General features: G+C 42.0%; 1 protein-coding gene across 1 annotated transcript; it reads right to left on the minus strand.

Moving 5' to 3' along the window:
• Positions 1-790: 790 nt before the first annotated feature.
• Positions 791-21,032, minus strand: LOC115818392 (opsin-3). Its single transcript, XM_075353595.1, is given in 5 exon segments — positions 791-946; positions 2,900-3,133; positions 4,996-5,105; positions 5,108-5,383; positions 20,663-21,032. Coding segments are annotated over 5 exon segments (1,146 nt in total).
• Positions 21,033-22,598: the final 1,566 nt, after the last annotated feature.

Genomic DNA, 22,598 nt, shown 5'->3' on the forward strand with positions numbered 1-22,598 from the left:
TTCTGACATTTCCCTTACAGCATTCAGTTGTGAGTCAAGGTGTTTTCTATTTCCTATAGGACTGGAGGCATAGTGTGGTTAAGGAAGGTGGTCCTTTATGCATGTGTTTCCAAAAAAGTTGGCCACACAGAGACCTATTTATTGTTTCTCTCTCTCTCTCTCTCTCTCTCTCTCTCTCTCTCACTCTTATGCACTCAAAGTATCTTTGGATACACATATCTTGACAGTTGTGTAGTTGAAATGTACTGCTTGATTTAAAATCCCGTGTAATAATGTCAAATCAAAAGCTTTGATCCTGATTGGTGAGGTGAGCGATGATCTGGATTCTGAGGTGTCTCGTGTTTCCACCAGTTCCTGACGTAAAGGGAATTTAATGTTTTCGATGGTTTACTCATCAGCTAAGTACTGCAACTAGGGGTTTACTGGTGCAACGGAAGGCTGAAAATGGGGATAAAAAAACTTGTATTCCAGCGGTTTCAATCCTCTTCTTGGATTATTTTAGTTTTCTAAGTGATTGCTCAGAAAACAATTTTTTATGCTGTTTTCTTTGTCTCTTTTGTACAAGATCAAAGCCGCCATACGTTTTATGTAATGGATATTAAGTATAGAGGTTAGTTACATGGTCTACAGATAAATAAAATATAAATACGAATTTAAATGAATTCAAAAATCCAATGCACCAGTGCCTCTACAAACCACATTAGAAAGATGACATTAGTTTGCATTTGACTAATCATCTGTTAAAATGTGAAAACGTGTGTGTAAGATAATTAATACGGGACATTTATTTTTAGCATGCAGAGCTGTACTGCTGTATGTCATGCAGTCTTTCTGTATCAGTGGATTGAATTTTCACGGTGATGTATACGTGCTTGGCGATAGCCTTCGGCTTGCCGTCTGGTTTGGTAAAGGTGGGCGTGGCTTCGTGTCTGAAACCCCGCCTCCTCTGGACACCATAACATGACGACTTTACAGAAGAGAGAAAAACGTGAGGAGGAAATGGATTCGGGAATGCAGGTGTCGTCTCTCTGGCTGAGGACTATTTTCGTTACTGTTTTATTTAGATGTAGGCATACACTGGAGGTTCTTTTAGTGATACTGCTGATCTTGGAATTGCCTTCATGAGGCGATTCCTTCTATTTCTAACATTTCAAGTTGATTTTTTTTTTTAAATAATGCTGTATTTAAAACTATATGTCATTATGTGTTTTGTCCCTGTTTTAAGCATGTATATAATATTTTGCCATTTTGTGTGATCAGCCGTTACCTAACGTCTCAATGGGTGGGGTTTTCAGTAAGGGTGAAGATGACATTGAGAGAGTTGACTGTTATGTGTTACAGCTGGCCAACCTGATGTTCCACCTGTTTGCCTCACTCTAATTTGATGCTCTCCCATAACTTCGGTTTAAATCACACAGTTTGAGATACCAAACTTAGATGTCTGTTTAGGTTTTGGCATGAGGGATAAAAAGATTATTAAAAACGGGCTGATTTGAACAACATAGCGATTGGTCTGATATGATTTAACAGCGGAGAGTATATATGATTGTGCCAGACTAGTGAATCATAAATCAGTAATATGGTTTGTTGAGATGTTTTAAGTGTATCAGCTAAGGATGAGAGAATGTTTAAGTAGAGGGTAAAGAGAAATGCTTGTTATTTGGTGAGCTTTTGACTTTTTTTTGTTCTTTTTTCATTTTGGCATGATGGTTGGGTTTTACAGCAAGACTGTAGTCCTGAAAATTAAAAGAAAAAAACAAAACAAAAACAAAAACAAAAAAAACAGCAAAGATGAGCATTAGTTACCGGGTTTTTGGGTTGTGATTTATTCTACTTTTTTCCGTCAAAACTTTTCTTGACTTTCTTTGAAGTCTTTTGAAGTGAGCAGTGCCAAGTCCAATTTTAAGCAAAAACAAAAACATTTTCAGAGGTTCACTGTAATAAGGGATTGCTGACCAACTTTTTTATCTGAAATGGTTTTTTTTGTAAATTATAATTTTCTATCTGAAATGTGAAGTGAACCGTGTTCATTTTTAGATCAGTCACTGATTTGTCGAACTGTAGTAAAATTTGACTTTTTGAATGTTTTTACTGAAACAACTTTTGGTTGAGCACTGATACCATGTCAGTCTCTACTGACAACCTGATTTTGGGAAAATGTCAATATTTGACATGTAGGCCATGGTGTGTTTGTTTCAGAATTGTAACAAATTTCATTTGTGTGAAAAGATTTACAATCCTTACCAAAACCATAATTTTAACTCTTTTTCTTTTATATTTTTTGTAACCTTTTTGTATAACCTTTTTGGAGCCACGGTCTTTGTAATCGTGTTAAAAAAATAAAAAATGGTCAGATATAGTAGCCTCAAATGGAAAGAGTATGAACAGTGAAAAAAAGAAAAGAGAAGAAAAGAAAAGAAAAGAAAAGAAGAAAAGAAAAGAAAAGAAAAGAAAAGAAAAGAAAAAGAAGAGTGGCATCTGTTTCATGAGAACAGTTAGCCACTGAATTTCTTTAGGAGGTTTGTTCTGAATTAAGGTCCGTTTGAGTCTTATGAATATTCTTTCAGTGTAACATATACAAGTATTCACTCTAAAAAATTTTATACAGATTTGCTTTTCACACTGTAAACATTTAATAGCAACATATTTCATTCAACATATTTGAAATTTCAACAAAAAACTTTGACATTTCTACTTAAAAATTGTTCTATTGTGAATGTTTTGGTTTTTTTAATATAAATTATAAATAAAGATGTTGAATGGAGACAATTTTGTGAATGATCTTTTTTCACTCTTGGTTTCTCATTTGGTGAAAGCTGAAACTAACTAAGACGTCACAAACTACGTATCCCATCATTCATCAGTCAGTAACAGGAAGAGGTCGTCTTTGACTCTTTACCTGCTTGTTCATGAGGATGTAGATGAGGGGGTTGAAGACTGTGCTGCTCTTGGCAAGGAGGGAGGGCACCACGCTGGCGATTGGCGTGATGATGCCAGGGCGGCCGAACGTTGCCATCATAGCAACCACGCCATAGGGCATCCAGCAGAGCAAGTAACACACCACTGTGGTTACCACCATAAACAAAATGTGATACTCTCTCCGCCTGGCTGCCGTCTTCCTAATACGCCCCACCTGTCAGGAGAGATGACGGGACAGTGGTTACGCCACAGTGACGGTGTCATTACATTACATTACACTAGTTCAGTTAGCGGATGCTTTTATCCAAAACAGCTTCCAAGACAGCAACAACAATAAAAGTCTACATGTATTATACAAACTGTAGCGCTATTGTCATGATGTACAAAAAAAAATCCACGTAAGACATATTCTGAGTAACTTTTTTTGCTAGTAATACATAATCATTTGTAAAGATGTCATAAACAGAGCGTTATAGGCTATTATAATGTGTCGTAACCTAATCAGCGAAAACACAAGCAAGCACTAAGACATGCTACGATAAACAGAATTTTATGCAAACGTACAAGTTATTGATGATGTCACTTTGCATTTACTGGGGCGTTTTCTGTTTGCCTTGTCACCTTTGCTTTTCAGGTCAATTTTATTAAAAGGAAATATCAGTGTTTCTTTTTTCTTTTTTCACTTTTTACACTCTTCCATTTCGTTGACACTTCTTACCCGGAGCAATTCAGAATGATTCATTTTCCATTTCAGGTCAAACGTCATAGTTTGGTTCAGGGGCATTTAGGCAGCAAACCATTATACCTGGAAACTCGGGGCCCTGTGCTGACTGAGTGACTTCCGTTAGCTCTATACCGTTACCTCCTGCCTGAAAATACAGATGGTGTGCATGAAGGAGAAGCTATTTCTGCCCGAAATCTTCGAGCAGGCACGACAAACCAACCTTGTCATTCCGGAAGCAAGATGGAAATCCCTGACTGAGTCTTTGCTTATTTATAGTAACACTGCGCTGGATCCTTCACCAGGAGGTGAGAGCCAGATTAATCCGGCAAGTTGCTTTTATCCACACACACACACATGCACACACACACGCGCACACACACACACACACACACACACACACACAAAAAAAGAAAAAAAAAAAAGCAGTCACCAAATTTAGCGCCAACTGTTTAACTGAGCTGAAGTGCTTTTGTACTTAATGACGTAGCTTTGGCTGTGGAGTGGAATGATAAAGAGGTAAGTTGTTGCTAAATCATACTCTAAAACAGTGAGGGTGGGGGGGGGGGGGGGGGTCTCTTGACAGCAGGAAAGCTAGAGGAGAATGAACAGAGAGGTCCACTCAGTCTGTCAGCTGAGACACTCTCTAAGAGGAAAATTTTAGTGTGGGACCTCTGACCCCTGTCACTGGTGCATAACAGTACTTTCTACTGGGGGTACTATTTTAGGTAATTGCGTAATACCCATTATACAACTCCAATACCCTTCCACCCAAATCTATGCCCAACACACACACACACACACACACACAAACACACACATGGATAGACACACATACACACAGACACACAAACACACACACACACACACCAGTTTCTGGGGCTCAAAGTGAAAACACCAGATAACATTGTTTTTCTGTGCCAAACAGAATTTTTGTGCTGGCTTTCTGGCCCTGAGAGTGTCTAGAGTTATGATGTGCTTATGAAGAGGGCAAATTATTTTTCGAGTCGTTCAGGGATTCCGAGTCAGTGCCAGAATATGTTCTCAAAACTTGATTATCAATAGTTGATTCTCTTTAAACGCTGATGAAATGCCAGTTACGGTAATTCACAACAGATGTTAGAAATATATCAGCTGGGAAAGCGTGCCAGAAAATGTGATTCAAAGTGAATGATTCTAGCACTGTGTCATAACCACAAATTTAAATGAGAGGTTCTATCAACAGTGCGTCGCACTGCCTCTTTTTCTCAATAATTCATAACATTATCACTTAGTGATACGACAGACGGCGTCAATAAACGATTAATGGATTGTATAGACCAGTCAACCGATATCTATGACGATATCAAATCTACCTTCTTCAGATTCACTCGTACACATTTTCCAACAGTCAAACATGCAGGAGGCCGTGTCTTACCTGTTTGACGGCGTAAAGCAAGCGACCATAGCAGTAAACCATGACCAGCACGGGCAGGCCCAAGCAGAAGATGAACAGACAGATGATGTAGGAATGGGATTGTGGCGTATTGGAGGTCCATGTAACCGAACAGCTGGTTCCAGCCCCCTCCAGGCCATAACTACTCCAGCCCAGCAGGGGAGGCACTGTCCAGAATAGAGAGTAGAGCCAGGAGCCTCCCACCGCCAACAGGGGCTTTCGGTAGTCGGGCGCCCGCTTGTTGTAAACGGTTAAAGTGCTGTAGCGGTCGTAAGAGAGAATGGCCAGGGAGATCAAGGACACAATCCCTGTCAAAAAACAAAACGAGAAAAAACAAAAAAGAGAAAGTATTGATGTTTTCTGCATTCCCAATTAGATTTGACAAATTACAGATGGACAGTAAACTAGTCAAAGGTTGGTGAACGGACTTGACAGTCCTGACTCTTAAGAGAGCCTTACCATTATTACTTTTAAACTCAAATTTAATTGCTAACGATTGACCTGATCGCTATCTAACAGCATCACTTTGGCAAGTGAACGTTATGCTAAACAACTGATGGATTCAGTAAACTGGTTTAATTAACGATGGGAGAATTTACCATTGGACAAACAGATATTGAGTTTGTGAATACAAACAGAAAACAGGAATAACTTGTTTGTTTACACTCCACATAATTGCTCCTTAGAGCCCTAGAATAAGTCATCTGTGTCATAAAAACAACTACAACAGTGACAAGATTTTATGGCAAGCGATAAATAGACCTCACCCAGTCAGCTAAGGACATAAATGGGTTTCTTCAGTGTTCTTGTGCAAATGTCCACGCATTGCATTTCCAACAGTGTCTCTCAGGCAGAATACGCTTGATAGAATTTTTATACACATACAACCAATGAAAGTAAACAATTTTTCATTTCTGACCGCAGCGGGGACCTTTTGAACCGTACAAATAAACTTTCCCATTGCTTAGGAGATTTGCCTTCACGACAGATTTTTTTTTTTTTCCTTTTGACATTTCTGAAAAGTGAAAAAAACAGGTCTTTATTTTATGACCTCTTAAAAGCTGGAAAAAGTTGCCCAAAGCAATATCTTTGTTTGGTTTAGCTCCCCGAAGGAAGTTTTAATGCCCAAGCAGCATTGTAAATTCAAGATAAAAAAAAAAAATGTAATTGCCTCTAGCGCTTAAGTTATTTTGGGGAGCATTAATGTATTATGCATTTCACAGCTTAAGGAACCCAAGAGTTCTCCAGATAAGAAAGAGCGTGTGGCAGAGTTGCTTTTTAATGCTGTAGGACTGTTAAGCATCTTTTATTGTTTTAATATGTCCAGGAATGGGAACACTGGAGTTTTGTGGGTTAATTTTCAAACTGGTATTGACATCCAGTGGAAAATACAGCGACGCCAAATGACCTCACTGTTGTTGTTTTAAAACAGATCGCGTGGCGTATGAATGCCGTTCGAACATGCCAAAACTTCACGGCAGCACGGAGCCTGCTTCCCATCTCCTTGGCAGTCAAATCCCAAACACACGTCATACGAACGCGAATCCCACGTGAAGTTTCTTCTTTGTCGACTGCATTTCAATAGAAATGTGAATCTACACCATCCCACTCACTGATGCAAGAACCAAGCGGCAGAAAGACGTGAGACTATCGGAAAATTTCTCCGCTGTGCTTCCACTGAGAACCAGAGACCCTCGCGGCTTTTTGTTCAATATGTCTTCAACGCAAAACTTAGGCCCAATATGTTCCTCACACCATTCTGGAGTAGGAACAACCCAAAAAGGCCCAGTTATGAAGTAGTCCGCTTCTGTCTGAGCTTACCCACTTCCCAGGATGCATTAGCACACAAGACTTCAGTCAGTTAGTTTACAAGTTTCATTTTTCCTGTGAAGTTTTCCACTGACGTTGGTAATTTGAAACTAGGAGTGATAAGTGTACCTAAGTATGTGTCTATAGACACCAAAACTGAGACAGGTAGGATAGATAAGATCTCAGCTTGGTAGTGTTTCTCAAGTGAGGAAGAGTAGGTGAATTTTTAAATATAAAAAAAAGAAGCAAACTACATCAGAGTTATCGTGAACAAATATCGCCCTCTAAGAAAAGTGCTTTGAATGTATAACTCAAAATATCATTTATTAGCTTAAAAAGCAGACAACTCACATACATACATTCAAAGCAATTACGACTCTTTATATTCACCCAATTTGCAGACAAAATTAAGGTTCCATTTCCATCTCAAACATTAGCATTCAGGTTCATTCAAACAGCTGGCCATTAGCAAACAGGAAAATGGACTTGGCCTCTCTGATTGGCTGAGAATTGCAACATCAGCTTTCTGTATCAGAGCAGGTTTTTTTCTCCCCTAATATGAGGATGAAAATTCCAGAGTTGATATAACCTGCAATGGTACCCAAACAGAGGCCAAAAATTCCACAACTCTGTAAATATGTATTCCCATGTGATTTGTGTCTGTCAAATAAGATTTATAAATCATTTTCAAAACAAACTGTAATTTGTAAAAACATCATACACAAATCCACATGTTGACTTCTTCACAACCCCCCCCGCCCGCCCCTCCCCAAAAAAACAATTTCTCAACCACATGTTTAACATTACACCCAGGCGGGCGCCACAGTCAAGTCTAAGCTTGTAAGCATTATTTTGTGTGGACATCGCCCCTTGACTGCTTTAAATGGGCAAAACTGGGAAGAATAAGAATCCACTAACAAATACTCAACAAACATGACAAAGACACCACAAATGCATCATAGGTTAGGGTTTGGGCTGGGTGTGGTCAGGGTCAGATTCATAGCCAGTTAGAAGTCTGCACTCTGCTTATAGTATCTTTGTCAGTTTCTGATTGTGTAATACTCATCCCTGTCTGTCTGTGAGGCCTCATAAACAATACAATCTCCGATTGCAGCTGCCCCGGAAAGCAAAAAATTTGAGCGGAATACAGATCTGAAAGTCGATAGGAGAAAATGTGAGAGCAGCTGCTATTGGGTTACCTAAACTGGAAAAAAAAAACAAGTATTGGTAACCAAAATGAAAAGAACAAACTGTGAAGGGCAAATGTGCTTGTGCCAAAAACGGCGGTGTGGAGAGGACTGCAGGTAGAAGGCAGAGTGTGGTCTCAGTAGGCATGGCAGATGGTGTGTACTGCAGTGAGCAGCACTCAATTTGTTCCAATCCTCATTCTGAGACCTGTTCACACTGGGTGCATGCTTGATCTGGAGTGAAACCGAACTGCTCAAATTACGAAACAAAACAAAACAAAGCAGAGCAAAGCAAAATGAATATTTAATATCATATCTCTGCACTCTTCAGTTAGAGTAAATGGCTAATTATGCCAACCCAGGCATGAAGTTTTCAAATGGAATCAACTGATTTCTAATCTAATTCTGTATATTTATTTAAAAAAAAAAGAAAGAAAGAAAAGGAGAAAGAAAAAAAACTTGGACAATTTTGTGAAATAGTGTAATTCACATTGTCATAAAGAGCTGAAATAGTTATAACTTTTAAAATATTCCTATTAAAACATATTTAAAACATTTAAAATAGGTTTAAACTGCTCTAATAATATATCCCCATACAGAATTTACTCTCGACTTACATGTGTAGCTGTTATGTAAATCTACAGTAATAAATACATTCACATTATGACATCACAATGCAATCCACATTATGACATCTCACACACTCTGTGAGTTCTGTGGTGTTTGCATAGTAGCTAACAACAGATAGCACTGTATAGTAGCGACATAGTGCTATGCTAACAGTGCTGTTCAGCTACAGGATTGCACCAAAACCTGATTAGCAGCTGACAGCTGCAGGTAACATGGTTGTGGAGAAGGAGGCTGGTGGAAAGAGCAGTGGGTTGCTCAGTGAGATCACACTAGCTGGGGAGTAGCAGGCAGGGAATGAGTCATCTCGACCTCTCTCATCTCAGACGGCTTTAATTTAGCCACACGACATTTCATCTTCTTTTTCTCTTTTCTTTGTCTCTCTGTTTTTCTGTCTCTCTCTCTGTCTCTCTCTCTGTTTTTCTGTCTCTCTCTCTGTCCCCCCCCCCCCCCCCCCCCCCCCCCCGTTGTAAGATGGTGAGAAACGCCACTCATTGTTCTCAGCTATGGGGTGCGTGATCTGTTGACTGTGTTGAAACCTTGGCTATAAAAATTTTGAATGCCAGGGAAAACTGGGATTTAAAATTTTCTTCTTCTTCTTCTTTTTCTTCTTCTTATTATTAATGAATAAGTGATGTTGAAAGAAATCACTTATTCAGTCTCTCCTTCACAATAGTTTGAATAACCATGCCTTTATTTTATTTGTCATTTTACCTATTTAACAGATTCATTTTTCTAGACTCTACAATGTACCCATAAAGTTCAATAAAGTAACAATAATGACTCTCTCTCTCTTCTCATCTCTTTTTCTCCTTCTCTTTCGGTTATTTTCCCATGCTGGCAGAGATCTGACTGTAAGTGTGTGTAGTCTTGCTCCGCTTATCTCCACGGGTCAAGACACAGACACCGTTAGATAAGTGGCTACAGGAGACTGTCTCACGGTTAATGGTGTGACTGGGCCCTTAAGAAAAAGAAAAGTCCGTTTGATCTCTTAAGGAAGATTAATCTATGTGTGGAGCAATTAGTAAGGAGACTCATTGTAATGCATTCACTAATAGGATTACAGAGACACTGGACCACTCAGACTGGCCCTCTCCCTCTCTCTCTCTCTCTCTCTCTCTCTCTTTCTCTCTCTCTCTTTCTCTCCTCTCTCTTTTTCTCTCTCTCCCTCTCTCTCTCTCTCTCTCTTTCTCTCTCTCTCTTTCTCTCCTCTCTCTTTTTCTCTCTCTCTCTCTCCCTCTCTCTCTCTCTTTCTCTCTTTCTCTCTTTCTCTCTCTCTTTCTCTCTCTCTCTCTTTCTCTCTCTCTCTCCCTCTCTCTCTCTCTCTCTCCCTCTCTCTCTCTCTTTCTCTCTCTCTCTCTTTCTCTCTCTCTCTCCCTCTCTCTCTCTCTCTCTCTCTCTCTCTCTCTCCCTCTCTCTCTCTCTCTCTCGCTCTCTTTCTCTCTTTCCCTCTCCCTCTCTCTCTCTCTCTCTCTCTCTCTCTCTCTCTGTCTCTGTGGTGAGGTGTAAAGGACTGAGCAGTTTGCTGCAGAGTGAAGACGATCTTCCACACTCACTGGGACACTCGCATTTCCCACAATGCAACATAAACCCGGCGCTTTCAATCAGAGGCATGAACTGTATATGAGAAAGAAATTTCATCTCCCGAGATTATTCTGTCATGTTTCCCCATGGTATTATTTTTTCAGTTCCAGATTTTCATAAGCAGGTCTGTTTGAATGCTCGCTCTGGATCATCTCTGGGGGTGTTTTTTTTTTGAAGTTGTGTGTTTTTTTAATTCTTAGAGAGAGAGAGAAATTAGAAACAGTATAGAACCATCTGAATACTGTGAACCCTCTTTTGAATGAGAATGGAAAATGAAGAAGTCGACTCAAATATGTCATAATACATCCCAAGGCATTTGATCCTGATTCAGATCACATGACGTAAATCTAATGTGAATACTATATGCTTCAAACCGAATTCACTCGGGAGTTGCGGTAGCCCTTTGTAGTGGATGCAGTGAATGCCGCATAAACTAAACAAGATGTAACCTAATGAAAAACGGTTAGCTGAGACAGAAAAATGAGAAAACCTTCAGGGAGAATTCTCCAGTTGTGACTGAGAACAATTCCAAACCAGCAGATGCAATTCATTAATTCATTGCGGGACAATTGCATATCCTCAGCACCTAATATGCAAGTCAAAGCACCATATATATATAGGATGTTATCTTCAGAGTCCTTCAAAGTGATTTAACATCTTTATGAGAACATATAAAACTGTGACAAACTATATGGTACAACTGGTGTACTATATTGTTGAAACCCTTTATGGCTCAAAGTGTTTAGAAGGCGCAATAGCTTGTTATACTAGCTTAAAGAGTCCTTTGCACTTTCAGGGCGCCTGCCTCCTTGGCCAATCAGAGTGGAGTCCAGGTGGGATGAATGCTGTGATTGGGCCGTACGCGTTGCCTGCAGCTGTGGGGGTGACTCAGAAACCCTGTGTGCTGACTCTGCAGGGAGAGACCCCCTGGTCTCATTTCTCATTTCTAACTATGAGCTGTCGAGTCTGTTGCTGTTGTTTTTTTTGGGGGGGGTTTGGTGTAATTGTTGTAAATTCATAAGTAAAAGAAAGAAAAACAAAAAAAAAATCAAAACAACAAAGCTTTTTTTTTTTTTTTTTGTAGCTGCCAGTCCAGAGGAGTCTGAATGAGCCCTGGCCCAATGACAGCACTGCTTTTTACAACTCCACTACAGACCCTGTGACAGTGTGTGCTACACACACAAACACGCACACACAGACACACACACAGACGCACGCACACAAAAACAAAAACCCCACCAGAATACCTAAAGGCAAATGTTGGTTTGAGAGGCTTTGTGTAACTGAACCATGGGAACGAGAACTTAACGTTCACACGCACCTTTTAAGAGAGGGGATGCATTCTTTGTTTTTTGGGGGTTTTTTTTTTTCCATATGAGACATAAATTGCCATGTAATTAAATACAACAGCGTAAGGATAACCTGCCTCGTACGCGGATTCGGTTACGCAACTGAACGACAGACAAGCAATGGCTGGTCACTTTGATCATACGAAATGAGCAGTGACTGTTATTAACATCATAATTTCATAATTTCATGCTTTTTTGTCTGCTCAGTTAGTTGGATTAATTGGCCATTTGTGGGTCTGATGATTTCCGCAGAACAAGTGGATCTCGTTTTTCTTTTTTTTTTCTTTTTTTCTTTTTCTTTTTTCTTCTTCCGCCACTAATATGTGTCCAAAACACAGGACAGGACTAAATGGAACTGGCGTTATTTTTCAGGTCTAGTGTCTACTTCAACCGCACACGCCTCTGCAAATCCTCTTTCTGCTTCGGTATCGCATGGTACGGAGTTATGCAACCCACTCCCCAATGCTACCAAATTACTTTTAAGACACCCTCAAGACATGCCCACTCAAGACGAGTGTACCCCCGGTACACTGTGTTCTAATCTTCCAAAGCCTCATGTTTATCTGAGCTTATGAGGCAATTCTGTGGACTGGGATTTCGACCCCAGTACGCTTAAGTTAGATAATAAGCTTTGTTACAGATGGAGGTGGATCGATCCGGACCCTCCTCCCCAGAGCACATTCCCATCCTGACCAATGAAAGGCAGAGGGTCTTACAAAGTGTCAAAAACGGCCGGCTAAAAAAAAAAACAAAAAAAAAACTGCGCGAAGGCCGCGGAGAAAAAAATGTTGAGCCCACTGTGTGTGGCGTTCAGGGTCAGGTCCTCATCCTGAACACTAACGCTAAGCATTTCCTGGCCCACCCCCCACCCCCCCCCCCCCAACGGAGTCATGCGTCCTTTGGCGTTCTACTCCAAATATGGAATAATGTCCAGTCATGTGAAAAGCTTTGTCATCATGGATCATCCCATATCCACCACTTTTTTGTTTAAAACAAATCCTTTCCACCTGCCTGGCCAATTTGACTTAGCCCCCCCCCCCCCCCCCCCCCCTTATTCTGCGCTGCAGAGGGAAGGTTTTCTGCACGACTTTCGCCGGTGTCAGATTAAAGCTGTCTGTTTTGCAGAGCGTAGATAACTTGCGTCATTCAGAACATTCAAAACTATATTAGATGTAGGATCCTAAAGAGTTCTAAATACGGTTTTATTACTTTTTTTAAAGGAGACTGTTTATTATAATGAGATGTCAAGTAAAAAGTAAACAGGAAAACATGTCTTGTTTTGGTTTTTGTGGGGTTTGTAGCTCTCATGAAAAAACAAGCAAAAAAAGAAAAGCTGTGTACATGTGGGATTCTGGGAGGATGCACCACATCGAGTGTCACATCCTTCCCTCTCGCTTTGTGTGTGTGTGTGTGTGTGTGTGCGCACGCGCGTGTGCACGTCTGTGTGTGTCTTTGTGTGTGCTTGTGTGTATATATATGGGTGTGTGCGTGTGTGTGTGTGTGTGTGTGTGTGTGTATCTGTGCATGTCTGTGTGTGTCTTTGTGTGTGTTTGTGTGTATATATATGTGTGTGCGCGTGCGTGTGTGTGTGCGTGTCTATGTGTGTTTTTGTGTGTCTTTGTGTATATATATATGTGTGTGTATCTGTGCCTGTCTGTGTGCGTGTGTGTGTGTGTGTGTGTGTGTGTGTGTGTGTATCTGTGCATGTCTGTGTGTGTCTTCGTGTGTACTCAGCTGTGTGTGTGACACTGCTGAGATCAGACTTCAGTAACAGAGAGAGAGGATGTTACTAACGATGTGCTTATGATAAGTGTATGAAACGTTTAAAGAACAGGATAAGCACCAGCCTCCAGCACTAGGGGGCTTTGCATAACAAGCCCACCTCTCTTACTTGTTTCCAGAGAACATTCGTTATTCAATGTTAATTAAGTGCTCGATGTTTGTGCAACATCTCCTGTCAGTGCAACTCGTGTGTGTGTGTTTTTTTTATCACGCGATTGTGTCAAATAGAAATTACTTATGGGTTCATTTTTTTAGGTGGAAAATATCTATTTGCGGTGAGTCAACATGAAAAGAATGTTTAACGTCAAAATATTCTCAAAAGGGTTGCGAGATGTTGGTGCAATACATTTTCTACTGCAGACAAATTATTTTTGTGCCAGTAAACAACTGAACGTATGGAAGAAAATGTTGTATTTGTCCATCTATCTATCTATCCATCCATAAAGAGCATTGATTTTCAATGTCACCCTCTGCTGCTTCCTTAACCAGTTTCTTATCATTTGTGTTTTACAGCTGCCGGTTTGAACAATTTCTCAGATTAAGTTAACGATTTGTTTAACAATGCCCCAGGTGACACCACAGACTGCTGGCCTCTTGTTCCACCCAACCAATCAATGTCAGCACACCAAAGTCCCGCCCAACCAATCAAAGTCAGCATACCAATGTCCCGCCCAGCCAATCAAAGTCAGCGCACCAATGTTCCGCCCAACCAATCAAAGTCAGCGTACCGATGTCCCGCCCAGCCAATCAAAGTCAGCACAACAATGTCACAATGTTGATCCGACGTGACACCTCTACTAGCCGTTTTGACAAATCTCTTTCACTGCCCATGGTGTCAAAGCAACCCATCCATCATAAGGGGAGGGGAAAAGTCTGATTTAATGATCAAACACATAATTATGCAGGGGAAGTCCAACTGTTTTATGTTGAGTAGGCCATTTGACCCTCTGTGCTGGAGGGGTGTTTGAACAGGGAAGAGACTCTTTTTTGTAAAGAGGTTTCTCTGACTATCTCACCTGCAGAGAGAGAGAACAGGAAAGCAACCAGGAGGTGTAAACGTGAGGAGGTAGGGAGGAGTGAGTAGAGGGAGGGGGGGAGGGGGGGGGAGGGGGGGGAGGGGGGGGGGGCTGTGCTGATTGACACCATGTTCCAAGATGAAACATCTTGACATTTTAAAACCATTTGACTGCACACTCAAGCAGGGTCACCTTGCTAAATGCGTAGAGGCAGCTCTTGTGTGTGTGTGTGTGTGTGTGTGTGTGTGTGTATGTTTTATGTGCGTGTGTGCTTTGTGGCATGCGAAAGGAAGAGCCGGATGTAAAATTCCAATATCAGAGCGCTAGCCACTCACCACGTTCCACTAACTCTGCAAACACAAGGTGACTGACAGGGCCCTAAAGCACCTGGTATTTCCTCTGTGTGCAGCCTTCACGCAGCTTTTACGACAGCCCTAAAGACCATGATGAAATTAGATGTACATTATGATTTTTCAGGATAAATATTTAAGAGGATATCTGTAATGCCCCATAGATGAACTCCAAGTTAATTCCATATTGATGGCTTACAGCAAGCTTGAGCGTTTTCTACATCATCTCATTACATGGTGAATTCCACTGGAAGCGTATTAACTTTGTGACATCACCGGCCAGCCCGGGCGAGCAAACTTCCATTGTGACATCATCGCATTCTATCATTGGAACTCTGAGATAGGGCCAGTTGTTTGGACCAACTGTCATTTTGTAGTCTGTGGCTGTAACATATATGTGTAAGAGAGAGAGAGAGAGAGAGACAGAGAGAGAGAGAGAGAGAGAGAGAGAGAGAGAGAGAGACAGAGAGAGAGAGAGAAAGAGAGAGAGAAAGAGAGAGAGAGAGACAGAGAGAGATAGACAGAGAGAGATAGAAAGAGAGAGAGAGACAGAGAGAGAGAGAGAGAGAGACAGAGAGAGAGAGAGAGAGAGAGAGAGACAGAGAGAGAGAGAGAGAGAGAGAAAGAGAGAGAGAGAGAGGTTTGCAGGGGAGGGTGCAAGGGGTTGTATTGTCTCTGGTAAAGCTCAGGATATGAGCTATGACCCTATTCAATGCAGTTAAGGCCCCAAACCTGGGACGGGCGGGGGGGCGAGGTTAAGACGTCGTATAAGTTATGATCCTCTCAGAGATAAACTCATTATCAACCCCAAACACACCACTGGCTGTTTTCATAACATGGACATCACATGACCCTAGTCAGCGCGACATACGGAGACAGTAGAGTTTCTATGTCAGTGTGTTTGAGGTCTTGTTTTCAGACCGGGTTTTGATGGCAGTTTGTGTAAAAAGCGGGTTGTAAAGATTCCCATAAGACACTATGTACACCAACACAGCACATCTTTGTGTCTATATTATAACTACATTGTTGTTATACTCTGTACAAATCAGATGGCCTTTCTATGTGTTAAATATGCAGAAATGGTACAGGACTTTCGGAGCAATGTAACATTATGTGAAGTTTTAACATGTATCACTCATTTTCACTCTATACTTCTTTGCAGTTTTTGCTTTTGTCCAGTCGTATCCACTGTAAGGTTTGAACACGGCCCTTCTTTTCTCTCTTATTGTTTTGATGATGTCTCTTACTGTCCTTAGGTGGTCAACAGAATATAATCAGTGTAAAATGGAGATGACTGGGTCCATAAGTAGATGTCAGAATAAAAAAAAAAAAACCAGAGGATAAAGACAAGGTCACTAACATTGTCTTTTACTGTAGCTTGCAAATTCCAGTCCAACTCTGCTGCTTTCCACCCCGTGAAATCAACATGAATGTTCGCTCCACTGCTTGAACTCAGCCTAAACTGATTTTCTGATCAAACTGTTGTCCATCAGATCGCTGTCCATCTTCTCCCCCTCTCTCTCTCTCTCCCTCTCCCACTCTCTCTCCCTCCCTCTCTCTCTCCCGCTCCCTCTCCCCCTGCCTCTCTCTCCCTCTCTCTCTCTCTCCCTCCCTCTCTCTCTCCCGCTCCCTCTCCCCCTGCCTCTCTCTCTCTCTCTCTCTCTCTCCCTCTCCCACTCTCTCTCCCTCTCTCCCACTCTCTCCCTCTCCCCCTGCCTCTCTCCCTCCCCCTCTCTCTCTCTCTCCCTCTCCCACTCTCTCTCCCTCTCCCTCTCCCACTCTCTCTCCCTCTCTCCCACTCTCTCCCTCTCCCCCTGCCTCTCTCCCTCCCCCTCTCTCTCTCTCTCCCTCTCCCACTCCCTCTCCCTCTCCCTCTCCCACTCTCTCCCTCTCCCCCTGACTCTCTCTCTCCCTCTCTCTCTCCCTCTCTCTCTCTCTCTCTCCCTCTCTCTCTCTGTGGTTATATTAAAGAAGCCAAGGGGCACATTTCTCTGGCAATGTGGCCTTTTGGACTCTGAGATATCAAATTATGCTTATATACCCATTTCTCCAAAGTGATTCAAGAAAAAGAAAAGAGGAAATGTATCTGATTTAAAAGGAAAGAAAGAAAGATTCATAGATATATTGATTTAAGTATCATGCTTTTCTTCAGTTCAAATCTCAGCATTGGCCATAAATGTCTTTTTGTCTCTCTTATATCATGAATTTTTTTTCATTACTTAACTGAGCATACAGTCTGTATTGTTGGTTGCAGTTTTGTTCTGTGTGAAAACTTCTAGCTCTGGACAGAGACCAAAACCATGTATATTTGAAACCACATTCCACTTAAAACCGCATTCCACTTGAACCCATATTTTCCTCCCTGGATCCACTGGTGACATCGCAGGAGAAACGTACACTGATGACGCATCACAGCACCCAACTGGCTAACTGTTTAACATAAACCCCACACGCACAAACAACGATAACTGACATTATAGCACGCGTTCGGTGAATGTCCCTGTTAAGTGTGACGAATGGACATGCTAACTCGCGCAACAAGTGTGGACAGAAGCCTCTGCATTCCTGGACTTTGGCTAAGCAATGTTTCTCCTGGAAAGTTGCGCTTCAGGATTTCGCTATAGCTCTTATCTGAGAGACTAGATCCTGCGCGCGGTTTGTTTGTGTAGCGTTGGGAGCCAAAGTCAGCACACGCTGCAGAGGGAAGATTATCTAAACCCAAGTCAGTCCTCTGTCGGCCTGACTCACCCAACGCACGAGAGAGGCCAGAGGTTTATGGGAAACAAAAAAAGTTTGCGAAATGTAAACAACTGTGATGACATTCTTTTATTAAAAGTTTGAACGCTCCAAGCCTCTTGTGGTTCCATGGCCTCCCTTAAGACAGGCGCACTCGGTCAGGCACACCTTAACTGCAGATGTTCGCCAGCTGAGCGGCAAACACACGTTTCCACCAGCTCACGTGAAACCTGCCGACTGTATCTTTTCACTCTACGGCCCGCGTACCATTGTCAAGCGACGTTAGAGGAAAGCGCTAATGCCTGACACCCAGTTAGAGTCATCAAGACTTCAAATGAAAAGTAATACGACTGTCCGACAACGGATAATTACGTTCTCTTATGACACCCTGCAAAAAACTGCGGAACTGGATCCGTCAACTATGTCTGATAAAACATTGTGTCTGCAAATAAATAACGCGTGTGTAAATAACGCATTTCATTTCATACGTTGTTTTCAAGAAACACAAGGTCACACTGAAAGAAAAGAAGAACTATAGCATACTATAGCAGAGTAATTAAACCGTAGGCTACAAATAAGAAACTCAGTACAAAACAAGAAATTCAATGCAGATATAAAAGTGAGGCGTACAGTACACAGCGATTGTAGAAAAGGAGCGACGACGTCGTCTACACGCAGTTGTTACTCCCTTTTGAGTTCGTATTACCTGTACGCATTGCGTCATTCAGGCCACGTTATAGTTTCAGTAGCGACTGGCCTTTCACCGCTCTGTGTGCCACGCTATGCGTCGGTGCAATGGCCGCAGCAGAAATATTGCAAAAGCAAATGATTCCACAGTACTGTTCAAGTCGTTGCACCAGAGAATTCGGTATGAGATGAAATCGAATAAACAATGAGCATATGAAAAAAGAGAGATCTCCTGGCGCACTTCGGTCAACTGTCTGTCTGAAAGACAAAAATGACGCTCAGTAGCGCATTGAGTAGACACTCTTTGTATCACAGGGAAAACTTCGCCATTGGCTCAGCAAGAGAGCCAGCGCACTCAGGTGTAAAGCCAATTAATGGTGCGCGTGTGTGTGTGCGTGTGTGGGCGCACGCGCGTAAATGTCTATCCTCTGCTTTGTCCATTAACTGTATTTTACACCTGAATGCTCTGGTTGTCTCTGTTCTTCATTCAGCCTCTGGTGGAGTTTCCTCGTGCACATTGTACGAATGTCTCTCCATTACATTTCTCTGTTCAAAATACAGCACTGTCACACCTGCCAAACCAGAGAGAAAACAACCCGTTGGGACAATCTGTGGGAACTTGCTATTTTTGGATTCCATTACAGTCCTGGTGTTGGACTGAGGGATAAATACACGTTAATTAGACCCACGGCGAGGGACTCACGTAGTCAAACACGGATGCCATATATTTCCAAAATCTTTGCCAGCTCACATCAAAATTAATACGCTTCTCGCACCATATGCGCCCCTGCAGGGACACGAGAGGACCCACGAGAGAGAATCGTAATTCCTTTCACATTTAGGAAGCCAACAACCAGAGTACACTCACAGCAGTGCCAGGAACCCTTGCTGAAAACCTAGCTTTCTGTGCCAACCATTCGCCTAAAGTGTCTGTTTAATGGCTCTAAATAGCTCATATGTAATGTTGCCTATCCCATTGTCCGTCACTGGATCATTGTATTTTTAGTACCGTTTTCATCCGCTTTTCCAGCATTTAATGCACTCTCTGTGGTTTCATTATAGAGGTGAAGGCGACGACAGTACAAGTATTGATTTATGAAACATATAAAACAAAACATGAATCACGAGATTGGAAATGAAGGGCACTCCGTGTTCCATTGCTCACAGTGCGGATAACTCCTCTTGGAGAGTTCGCATCTATGCAGTGCCTCTGCTACATCTGTTCTCAAACACCCGATGCCTTGATTTAGTTGATTAACGTCCTAAGGACGTTTGGATCAGCAGAACAAGGCCAATAAGATTAGAGCTGCATCAGTCTCCTCCGAGGAACAATAGCTCTCCGCGAGGATGACTGGCTACTTGTGGCATGTTTTTATAACAGTATTGTGCGGTCTGCGTCTCCGGATGTGACGATTAGAGGAGAGCGGAGCAAAACGGCTTTTTTAGGGGTTGTGCTTAATGGTGAGAACATTTTTCTGTGATAAATTAGTAATATTTTAGTACAACCTTCACAGAGGCCTTAGCTCTTTACTACCTTCTAACTGTGATTAATGCAGGCGGTATAATGGGTGGTACCCACGTGTTTCCAGAATCTTAATGTGGCCCGTGTATGTTTTAAAGACCATTTATGAAGATGGATATTCTAATATCGGGCATAACAGGGTTCTGCTAAAATGTAGATTGGCACTTGCTAAGTGAGTTTATTTGGATGATCAAATATCCATAACAGGCCAGGCGTTCACCATGAACAAATTCAACGAATTTATGGGCAAAATTCAGCGGTTCCACGACTTAGCGATAACCACTGAAGGTGTCTTGACAGATCCTGGCTCAATGAATCCACACTTCCATGGCTGCGACAGCTCCCTGATCATTCACTTATCTGATGTTCTCTTACTGTTTGTCACTCTGTGTTTGTAAGGTCGGCAGCGGGCGCTTTGCTATGTTAGCTGTAAGTTCAGTCATTCAGTAAGTTCAGTTCAGTTCAGTTCAGTTCAGTTCAGTCGTATAACCCCGTGTTACTACAAGATTTTCGAACAAACGAGCAGTTCACATGGGATACAGATGACTTCACTTGGGATATGTAAACGTAAATAAGTCACTATGGGGTTTTTTTTCTGTAAGGGGAGAGCAAACATCACCAGAAAAAGTACCCCGCAGATATAGGGTTGATTGATTGTCCGTGTTTTTCCCCTATATCACTGTCTCTTTGGAATGTCTGCTTCATGTCCGGCCACGATACGGCACCACTGTAAAGGAACCTTCGAAAAGACTCCAGTGCACAGGGATTTACAAAATAACACACAGTTCAGTTACAAAATATCAAATATCAATACAGAATCTGAACTCAAGAATATGAATTCCACGTGTGGAAGTTTTTACTGTGTTACTCTCTATGCATATGCCCTATGTAGGTTGAGTGTATTTGACGGTTAACTGGGGTTCTGGCACCTCACTTACCGAAACAGGAGTTGACGAAACCGTACCACATGCATCCGTGTCTCCCTACCAACCACCGGCCGCGGATACTGGAAGCGAAGCTGAGCGTGGTACCAAACAGACACACTAGCATGTCGCTCACGCTGATATTAAGAAGGAGCATGTTTACCGGCGTTCGTAGAGTTTTGAATTTACAAAAGAGGATCAACACGATAAGATTGTTCAGGAAACCAAATATCATGATAGATCCTAAAAAGACAGCGACCACGTTGTGTCCTGCCCGGGAGAGTCTCTCTGCCGGAGTGTCGCTCCATTCTTCATCCAAAGGAAAGAGCGCCTCTTCACCTGTTCCATTTGAGCTGTAATTTAAGTTTGCCACCTCGGAGAACATGCTTATCTTGAGTTCCCACTCAGTTCTCGTTATGATCAGGGCGCATCGCTGTCACAGCTGTACTTTCAGTGAATGTTGCCGAACTCTTCCTACTCATGTCGGTATATTTGGGACCATACAGGGTTGGAAACGACATCATCCTCTTAGTAAAACCACTTACTAAGTCTCATGTCTTATAACTTGACAGTAGTCTCTAAACTCTCAAAATGCTGTCAGTGTATCACAGCTTTTTTCACGACTGCATAAAACACAGGGCTTAACTTGATGTTGCGCATTCAGTTCCAGATGCCGTCGCGCGCTTTACCTTGCCTCGCGCGCACCTGCGCAAAGTTACCTGATACAAGTTGTTCCGCTGTTCAGCGCACAATTCGGAGTATCCACAGCTGTAATTACGACAGCTAATTAAATCTGTCAAATCAGCTTCTTTGAGAACGTAAAATAGGAATAAAAATTCTCATACAGACATTTATTGCCAAGACTCAGCGCCACAATTACAGCTGTTCCTCACTTAGCAACGACTGAAAAGACCCCACTATGGTTACCGATGCCACTGATGATGTTATTTTAACTCAAAATATATAATTATACTGCAGCCTACCTTTGTCTAAAAGTTAATGTTTTAGCTGCTACTTCGAAAATGCAGCAAAGTGTCCATGGTGTGACAGACGCCTAGCAGACAATGACTCCACCGTTTGCCAGATTAAATACAAATAGTCTGTCCACTCACTATAACTTGTCAGAACAACTACGGCTGAATAATTATCCTCGGATGTTGCGTTAAGTAAGTGAAACCTTGCGGAAATCCTTGGGTAGCAGGTCCAGTCCTTCACGTTGCTCTCTCAGCGCGCGGATTCCTCGGCTGTACAGCATGTCTCTTTGTGTGATCCTCGCCTCCTCGGAACAACCTGGAGAGAGCCCTTATCTCGTGTCCAAGGCAGCTACAGTGTAACGTGATGACGTCGATGCATGGATTTATAGACGGTGAGGCGTGTGTCCATTCCTTTACTCTGTTGGTAAATGCTCTCTCTCTCTCTCTCTCTCCCTCTCTCTCTCTGTCACACACACACACACACACACACACACACACAAACAAACAAAGAAAACAAGCTCCTCTGACCCATTTTTTTGTTTTGTGTGTGTGTGTGTTGCCTTCTGTCATGCTGATTTGCATTGCCAAGTACAGTTATCAGTGCACTCAAGGAAATGGTCCATCGTTATTTCACGTTTTAAAGAAGAGGAGAGAAAGGGACCCAAGAGTGGTTCTTTGTCTGCTTGGCCACAGCTTCCTCCTGCGACGGAGAGATAGCTTTCACAACTGCCCAATGTCACTCAGTTAACGACCAATATCTTGCATTGATAAGGAGTCTACACTATTGATTTTTCCACCCAATTTATTTATTAATTAATTAATTAATTTATTTATTTTTTTAGGCTGTCTCTCCAATCTTAAGGGTTTTTTTTTTTTTAATCAATTCTTAACTCCTCCTCCTCCTTTCCTAATCTGCAAAACAGATGAAATTGCTTTTATCTACACCAAAGGGTTTGCCAAGAGATGGTGTGTCCATT

This window comes from Chanos chanos, chromosome 8, assembly GCF_902362185.1.
Source record: "Chanos chanos chromosome 8, fChaCha1.1, whole genome shotgun sequence".
Lineage (NCBI taxonomy): Eukaryota > Metazoa > Chordata > Actinopteri > Gonorynchiformes > Chanidae > Chanos > Chanos chanos.